This window comes from Gossypium hirsutum, chromosome D03 (assembly GCF_007990345.1).
Source record: "Gossypium hirsutum isolate 1008001.06 chromosome D03, Gossypium_hirsutum_v2.1, whole genome shotgun sequence".
Lineage (NCBI taxonomy): Eukaryota > Viridiplantae > Streptophyta > Magnoliopsida > Malvales > Malvaceae > Gossypium > Gossypium hirsutum.
In genome coordinates this window covers 17,918,807-17,928,520 of record NC_053439.1, presented here as the reverse complement: position 1 = coordinate 17,928,520, position 9,714 = coordinate 17,918,807, and the positions used below count along the sequence as shown (strand labels likewise).

General features: G+C 34.6%; 1 protein-coding gene across 1 annotated transcript; it reads right to left on the bottom strand.

The window, feature by feature from the left end:
* Positions 1–1,557: 1,557 nt before the first annotated feature.
* On the bottom strand, positions 1,558–2,025 carry LOC121215400 (uncharacterized). Its single transcript, XM_041089867.1, has one exon. It carries the CDS (start codon positions 2,023–2,025, stop codon positions 1,558–1,560), a length of 468 nt encoding a protein of 155 aa, XP_040945801.1.
* Between the last annotated feature and the right edge of the window lie 7,689 nt (positions 2,026–9,714).

Sequence of the window (9,714 nt, the reverse complement as noted above, 5' to 3'; positions counted from 1 at the left end):
TACGGCAATCTCCCTCCATCTCTACGCGTATTGCCTCAAACTTTCCCCTGGTTTCTTTTCCATATTCTGCAGAGTGATCCTATCAGGTACCATGTCAGCCATATGGCTGTACTATTTTATGAACGCCTGTGCCAGATCTCTCAATGAATTAATCTGGGTACGGTTCAATCGATTGTACCATTTGGATGCTGCCCCTATGAGGCTATCCTAGAAGTAATGAATTAAGAGTTGGTCATTATTGACATAACCAGTCATTCGTCTGCAGAACATGGTAATATGAGCTTCGGGGCTACTGGTTCCATTATATTTCTCAAACTCTGGCATTTTGAATTTGTAAGGAAGCACTAAATCCGGAACCAGACTCAATTCTTTAGCATCCATCCCATAATAGCCTTCTACACATTCCATCGCTCTAAATTTCTCTTCCAGCCATTTGTACAATTCCTCTAGCTGTTTTGGCAATTAATCATTCATTTTCTCCTTTCCAGCTGTCTCGTCGAAATCAGGAATAGCAGGATTAACAAAGTTGGCTTTAGGGTTAGAGCCTGATCCTGCTTGGAGATTCATTAGCGTTGCAGCGTTACCCGGAGGATTAATGGTAACAGAAGACCTACGCGGGTATATCTCAACTTGTTGGAGGGTAAAGTCTGGAGGATAGACAGGTCCCTCATTGTCTCCTTCTTCAATATTGAGCACAGAGCCTTTTCCTTTATCAGTTCCTTTGCTGAACCACTGAGTTAACTGAGCCATCATACTCCCTTGAGATTCCATCATTTTGTCTATCATCTTTTGCTGCTCATTCATTTGCTTTTGAAGCTGCTCTTGCATTTCCTTTTAGGATTGTTGTAGTCTTTCCATCCTCTGATCCATATCTTTAGTTTTCGATCGAGTACCGTAGTGGTGCTTGGTGGGTTGGTTGGTTTCCAGATTAACTGAGGAGTGATTTAAATTAATTAGAATCCCTTGATGTATTTCTTAATGCATGCAATGCATGAAATGAATGCAGAAAGGCGTCACTTTTGATTCAATTCCATATAAGAAAACTTTACTAGAAATTAAATTCCTTTACATAAAGTGAATTACAAATAAGACTTTGCCCTAGTACCCAGAACTCTAATCTTTCTAAGTAACAAAGCTAATTCTTGCCCTCCGATCCGATTCTAATTCATACTTCACACTCAACGTGTCAGCCTGTACTGCTAAAGTTTGTATATGATCAGCTACTTCTGGAATCTGGACCACAGCTTTCTCGATAAGATGATCTCTACTTCTAACTTGACTCTAAAAGTGGTGAAGCTGTTCATTATTACGACTATCGTTTGCTTTCAAGTGCTTGATCTGGATCTCACCATTTTGCAGCTCCGTTTCTAGCTCTTTGATTCTTTTCTTCATTTCTTCAATCTTGCTCAAGCTAGCTTTCAACTCTTTTGCCAAATTTTGATTTCGATATTGACAAAGACATCCTTCCAACACAACCACCCTATCCTTTAGCTCGCCTTTCTCCTTTTGGCTTTTTGATAAACTCTTTTTTAAATCTTCGTTTCGTCTCTGCATCTCCTAAAATTTCTGTTCCCATCTATTGGCTTTGTCTTTTTCTTCTCGAACTTTTTCTCGCCATTGTTCTAAAGTCCTTCCCAGCCCAGCAGTTCTTATTGACAAACGCATTTTTTTATAATCCATCTTCAGACTACCCAGCTCCTCCTCAGCCTTGTTTTTCTCTTTCTTTAACTTCTCATTTTCAAGCTTTTGAATGTCTATATAAAATCTTAAGTTCGTCTTTTCCGCCTCCATTTGCTCTATCTTTTTCTCCAAATCCGCATTTCTCCTCTCAAAATCTTGCCTTATGATTTCCAACTCAGAAGGAATGACTCGTAAATGCTCTTCGATTGACTGGCTGTCTTTCTGATTTAACTTAGGTGTATTATCATTAATTCTTCTAGCCCACCATTCATGATACTCAGGAGTTGTCATTGGACCCACAGCTATCCTCTTCATTTTGCGAGTTTTTTTCCACGCACTAGCCATCTCTTAAATTTTCTTTCTATAACCATCATCCTTGTACGAAAATTCACAATCAGCTATCCCTTGGGTCGTAGGTATAAATTGCCTTGACCTATATTGCCTTAGCACCAATAATGGGGCATATCAAACAGCTCCCCAAACCCCTAGCAGAGGAACCCAATCAAAACTACCACACGTATACAGGATCTCATCTGGAAGTAACCAAGGAGCTCTCCACTCAACATCCTCTTCTCGAAGATTTTGAAGAATTGCCATCCACTTCTCCTTCGAAATTTCGTCTCTTCTTGGTGTAGCGACTATCTCTTTTAGTGGTGAATAATTTTCAGAGAAAAACCGATATGAAACTTTATCCACCTTTCAAAATTGACTATGAAACCATGCGAGTAGAAGCTGTGCACATCCAATAAATCTACCTTCGCCCGTCTTCCGGCATGCACTCAATGACCTGAAAGTTTCTGCCAAAATTATTGGAATCGGTGTAACCTTCTTATCGAGCCGGTCGAATAAATCAGTGACTGGTTCATCCACATACCTAAGGCTTTAGGGAAGACAACCAAGTCGTATATACTTAAAGCAAAAACATCTAACCTTTTCCTTACTTCTAGGTGTGTGAGAATTGCATCTTTCAAGCCTCTCCAAGGAATGCACTTACTATCCCCCTTTTGCTTAATTCGTGCAACAACCCACTGCTCACTTATTCTTGTGACACTCATCAGCTTCTTTGAAAAGGTTGGCACATTTACCGCTCTCGAATAGACCCTGTCCACTTGAAACTTTGAACAACGGAGTAAAGCCATATACTCCTCTATCGTAGGCACTAAATCGACCTTCCCAAACGTAAAGCATCTGTAAGCAGGATTCCAGAATTGGGTGAGGGCTTGAAACAAATGCTTGTCTACCTTCACATCAAGCAAATAAGGCAGATCCCCATAATTATTATAAAAGAGCTGTCTAATCTCATCACTCCACTGACCCCAGATTTCCTTCAATTTTTGTAAATTGTTTTGAGTTACACTGATATGCGTAAAGTCCCATAACTCCGATACATGCTCGTCAGCCAAACTATCACCCTTTTCTTGCTGTGTTGTTTCAGACCAAGTCCGGACAGCCGCATTGTCCTCCACTTTATCAAGAAACCCTTTTTCCATGATAAACCTTCTATCTAGCAACTGGATATAGACTGACGCCTTTTATGATGAAATGAAATGCCATGTCATGCAATCAAAATAAAACACAAAAAGTCAGTATCTCATAAAACATAAGATATAATCAAGAAATAGTAAAAGTCCTAATTGGATATCTACTAGGGTTTAGTTTAGTTCTACCTAGGGTGGATTCCTAAGGTTTATTATATGAAGTTTGGCTTCTAGGGTAAAGGTACCCGAACCAGCAGATTCCTCAATCCTCACCCATTATAGGCTCATATGGATCGAGTTCAGTTTAGGGGAATACATTTCCCTATGGCTGCACGGAGATGAAAATCTCACGAAGACATAGGTATGGATGTATCCCGGAAGCAATCCACTACCCTACACGGAGGTGAAAACCTCACGAAGGCATAGCTTCTCACTCCTACTTAAAAGGGTAAAATTGTTCAACTCATGAAATGTGATAATGAATGCGAAAGGATGACATGAGTCTTTTAAAAATTTATTTTCTCGACAATAAGACAGAAATTAATCAACTTTGTGGCTCGACTCTCTTATTTTTTTTTGAAAAAAAGTCCCCACCGGAGTCGCCAAGCTGTCGAAACAATTTTTTTGAAAAAACAAAAATTTTAGGGTGTCGACTTTTAAAAATGAAAATTGAGAGTCGCCACCAATCTTTTATTAAGGTGTGATTGGGTCACCTAAAAATGACTTTGGTCTACAAATTTTAGAAAAACGGGTCCGGGAGTCGGTTACGTATGAGGAAGGATTAGCACCCTCATTACGCCCAAAAATTGGTACCTAGTTAATTAATTAATGTCTTAATGTCAAAAATTTGAAAATCGTAATCCTTAGCAAAAACTTAAAAACATTATGTCTTAAGACCCTTATCATTTCAGAGAAATAAAATACCACACCCAATACGTTAGGGCACGACATTCTAATTTTCCCCAAAAATGAATTAGGGCAGAATACTAGTGCAATAAAAAATGTAAAAGAATATCCATTTATCCAAGATTTAAGAAATCGCGGCCCAATACGTTAATGCACAATTCCTATAAAATCCCAAACTCGGAATACTTCCTTTATTATTTTTTTAAAAAATCTTCATTTCAAGAAATTAATGCGTCACATCCAATACGTTAGGACACAACGTGTTGAATTCTCGATAATGAGTTCTTATTTTTTTGATTAAAGAGAAATGCTCGATTTTAACGAAGAAAATCGGAACCCAATACGTTAGGGCTCAATTTCCTTGAAAATCCTAAATACAAGCACTATCTCAATTTTGAAAAGTTTGAAATCGAGTAAAAATGATGTGATGCTACAATAAATATACCATGCAATAATAAATATTACAGCGTCATAGAAATAATATAAATAAATGAATGAATAGAATATACATAATAAAAATAATCACATACAAAATATCAAATGAATGATCAAAATAAAAAAAAATGAATTTTAACATATAAACGAAAACATGAATTAATAGTCGAATGAAGAAAATAATCAAAATATAAAGAATAAAGGGCACATAGTATATATGCATTGAAATTAAAAGTCATACACATAATTTACATATGCAATCTTGGGCTACGAAACTTATACATACATGATGCATTTATGAAAATAAAGGAAAAAAATAAATTATAAAGTATATAAAAAAATATATTTGCATTTTTAAAAAAAAATATGTTCATATATATAAAAATTAGTTAAAAATATTAATATGTGTACATACATATGTATACTAAAATATATATATACATATAGATCAAAAAAATAATTACATATAAATAAAAAAATTATATTATACTACAAAAAAATAAATATGCGTATATGAAAAATATATATACATATATATATTTTTTAAATAATTAAATATAACAAAAAAAAATTAATAAAAATAAAGAAAATGAAAAAGGACTAATTTGAACTGTAAAAAAAAACTCTGAGGCAAATCTATACATAAATGGAAACTGAAGGACCAAATTGAACGCGCATATTACATGGAGGGACCGGAAAGGAAATTTTCCCTATTTCCCTAAATGGCGTCGTCCAACCAGGATCGAATTAAAATCGAAAATAAATAAAGGGGTAAATTTAAAAATAAAAAAACTCAATTGCAAAAACATTAAAAGGCGGAGGGGCCAAAAGCGTAATTTGCCCCTTTGCTCAAAAACACGCGTGTCCTAGGCCGGGTCGGGTCGGAGTCGGGTCGACCCATGTCTAAAACGGTGCCGCTTTAATTGGCTATTTAAGCCAAAAACCCTTCAAAAAAAATCATTCTTCTTTCACTTTTAAAAAAAATCTAAAGAAAAGCCTTCAACCCTCAGAGTTCCGGCGTCCAGTCCGGCCATCGGCCCTCAGCGTCGGCCACCGGCCACCGGCGACGGCGCCATCGTATGCGGTGGTGGGAAAGCCAAAAATCTCAGATCCGACCCTTTCAAAGCCTTTAAAACCGAATCTAACCCAAAATTACCAAAATATTGACGAAAGGGGCCCAAATCTCGATAAACTCTTCGGCTTCCGACCGTCTATCCTCGAGACGGTTACCTCAATCGCCTGCGGCATTTCAGAAGCAAATCGTGGTGAGTCTTTTACCTTTTATTTCCTTTTATTTTAGTAAGTAAAAAAATAGAACGAGAATAGATAAGAAAACGAAGAAATATCAACCTTTTGATTTCTTGATTGATTTTTGGACTCTCTTAGTATTCGGTTGTTTGTGAAACTATTTACTTTTTTTATTGATTTCTGAATCGGCCCCCATTACAGTGCTTTGGTGGCTTTTTATATAGCCGAATGAAACAATTAAAAGAAGAAACAATATCTGTTTTCTTTTGATTTGATTTGCAAATCTCTGATTTTTTTTCCATATACTGTTTCTTTCCATTTTCGTGCAGGTGTGAAGATTCGGCTCTTGCTGATGGTTACAGCGCGAGGATCTGCCCTAGAAACCCTAGGGGTTTTCGAATCTACTTTGGGCTTCTGTTTGGTTTGGGCCTCAGTTGGGTTTGGGCCACATAGGTTTGGGCCACCTCGGGCCCTTTAGATCCGGGCCAAAATAGGGTGTTACACATTTCATATCTCATTTTATACATATAGACTTTCATATAAAATCCAACCTCACGAGTTTAACTTTTTATTAGCATTCATGACCAAATTCAATTTTAAAATAGTGCATACTTCTATCTATAATCATGTTATATATATTCAGCTTATAACTAAATCAAACAACTGCACATAACATTCATTTAAAAGATATATTTCATATAATGCCAAACCACTACCATAATATGCATAATCTTTAATTCAAACCAAACCAAGCAAAACAAGTTATTTAAGCCATATTCGCACGGCTTTAATACATACATTCTTTCAAAATAAACAATTTCAAAGCTAGTCTATACATGCCATAATCCCAAAAGAAACCTCAATTTAAAATACCGTAGTTATTTGATAGTGTGATGTACTTTTCTGACGAATCCCCGAGCTCGTAACAACTTCAAAATCTATAAAACAAAAATAAATAAACACAAAAACATACAGTAAGCCATTGAGAGCTCAATAAGTCAATAGCATAGATAAAAATTTAACTAGTAAAATGAAAGAGCAATTAACTTGTTTTATAAATACAATATACATCTCTTGGTTATACTTTTATTTCCATACACCTTTCTATTAATCCGAACATACCTTAACACATATGTATAAAGATATAAGCCTTCCTTACAATAACTTAGTTATCAAATAAGCCGAGTCACATCTATAAAGAAACATGATAACTTACAATATTACAATCACTTATAATATATCATCTCAAACAACCAACTTACCTTATTTCCTTTCATTCATTAAACTAATACATACCTACAGACAAAATTCATTCGTATGTCCAAATGCATCTAATTTTACATTGACAAGAACATTCTAATCACATATTTTGAACAAAATCACTGGCACATAGCCTGCTAGGCTTGAAGCCTGATTCAGAACACCGGCACTAAGCCTGTTAGACGTATAGTCCGAAATATTTCACCAGCATTAGGCCTGGTAGGCACAAAGCCTGAGAATCTAAGAAACAAAGATGATCTTTCATAAAGATCTTCTTAATTACATAAGTCTTACTTAATAATCGTATATCCGTAAAATTCAATTATATTCAATTCTTCTAAGTAAACATGCATTCGAACCACATAAGTATAACTCAAAAACATTAAATTCAGCTCAAAAAACTTTACAACCTATATTCGAACTTCCTTAGATATATAAAATTCATACCTTAATTTTTCCAACTCAAGAACTTGAATATATATATTTTTGTATGTTCGAACCACACGCATATTAATTTATGTAATTCATAATATTAACTTTAGCTCAAAAACTTGTATTATACTTTCGAACCATATATTTATAACTTAAAACTTTAAATTCAACCCAAGAAATAAGACTTACATTCGAATTACATATCTATGAATATATATGTATTCTACTATTAGTTTCATACCATTGAACTTAAAGTATATCTAGCTAACATATATATAATTTGTGTCATTAAAACAACCTACCAAGATCAACTCATATATTTTGTTATCAAATAGGAACATAACAAAGTTTTATTCAACTTACATATTTTAAGTTTGAACTTATCATATATATGATAAATAAATATATTTAAATTCAATTTAGATAATATTTAGTTGCTAATTGACTTACCTCGGATATCGATGGGCACGATCGACTATTCAGTTACCTTCATTTTCCCCCGATCCAATTCCGATTTCTTCGTTTCTTGATCTAAACATATTCAAATTTAGCCTTTTTATTCATCAAATCATTCAATTAAATCCAAAAATACATAAATGGGAAAATTACCATTTTTCCCTTGACATTTTATAGTTTTTTCAATTTAGTCCTTTTTGTACAAAATACAAAATACACAAAAATTTAAACACACCATGCTAGGGCCGAATATTCCTAGTGTTCATACAAGTCCACACATTTCATTTATTTCACATTTTAGTCCCTCAAAAATTTATTTTCACAATTTAGCCCTGATTACTCAAATTCACCAAAAATTAAAAAACAAAACATGTTAATCTTTCACATATCTTGCATTTTTCATCATCAACTATCGCAAAGCTCAAACATTTATCAATGGCATATCTCAAAATCACTATCAAATTCTAAAATTAAAGCATGGGTCTTGTATTACACAAAGCAACAATCTCAAAAACATTAAAATTTTCAAAAATCGAACAAAAACAAACCTTTAATTTGGTATGAAAATGGCCGAACCTTTCTAAGCTTTTACTTATCATATATTATAATATATAACTATTTACTTATTTAACCTTATTTACTAATTATATAATATATATTTATTAAGGTTAAAATTTTCCTTAACCGCCCACTATCTATATAGTGGTTTAATTGCACCTTTAAGCCTCCCAATTAAAAAGACATCAACAAATTGATGCTTTTAAATTAACCCCCTAAATTTTCATTTTAATCGTTTAAGTCATTTTATCAAATTGAGCACTCAAACGATCAAATTTTCATACGAAATTTTCACACATAGTAATTCACATATTGCAAATACCAATAAAAGTTTTAAAATATTTTTCTGACTCGGATTTGTGGTCCTGAAACCACTATGTCCTATTAGGGTCAAAATTGGGCTGTTACAGATCTGCTTAAGTCTGTGGATTACCTAAACAGAACAGACAACCAGATGTGAGTTTTCGTGAACTTAGTGTGTAACCTAATAGAAATAGATATACAATTTATACAAAAATCACATATACATTCAGTTTCAAATCAGACCTAAGTCCTTTACAGAAATAGATAATAGAACCAGATATGGAGAATCCTACCCCTATCCTTTACACACCATCTCCGGCCATCCCAACACACCATGTAGGGTTAAAAACACTCACCCATCCCCACACACCGTAATGTGTCATTATGAAACGTATCAGAAAATATGCAGCCAAGCTGCCAAAATATAGGTGAGGGTCGCCTTTCAGAACACTACCTCAATTTATACAATCCCACCCCAAAAAAGATACAGAATAAGATTCAGATACAGATATAACATGCTTATCATGCTTGTGTACAGATATCAGATTTACATATATCAGAACAGTCAGACATGCATAAAAGTGTCCTACTCAGACCATACTATCAGAATATCAAATCACATAATCTAAGGTTTGGTTCGCCCTTATCGACCCTGCGGTAGGCCGACAGTCGATTGGAACGACCCGTGCGATCCTAGGGAAAATTTTATGGAAGTCCACTCAACAAGGGTAAGCCACAAATAAAAATTCCAAATGTGGGACTTGAACCCAAGACCTCACACACACCCAAAATATTTAACCACTGAAGTAGATACACATTTGTGTCAGTTTTTTACAAAAACAGAAAAAAATTATTCAGGGCGTTACAACTCTACCCCCCTAAAAGAATTTTTGACCTCGAAATTTACCTGATCATAACAAATGGGGATACTGCTAACATATCGAGTCCTCTGGTTCCC

Bases quoted from the DNA above. Each gene is read 5' to 3' on its own strand.
- LOC121215400 (XM_041089867.1), bottom strand. From the start codon at position 2,025: ATGGCTAGTGCGTGGAAAAAAACTCGCAAAATGAAGAGGATAGCTGTG.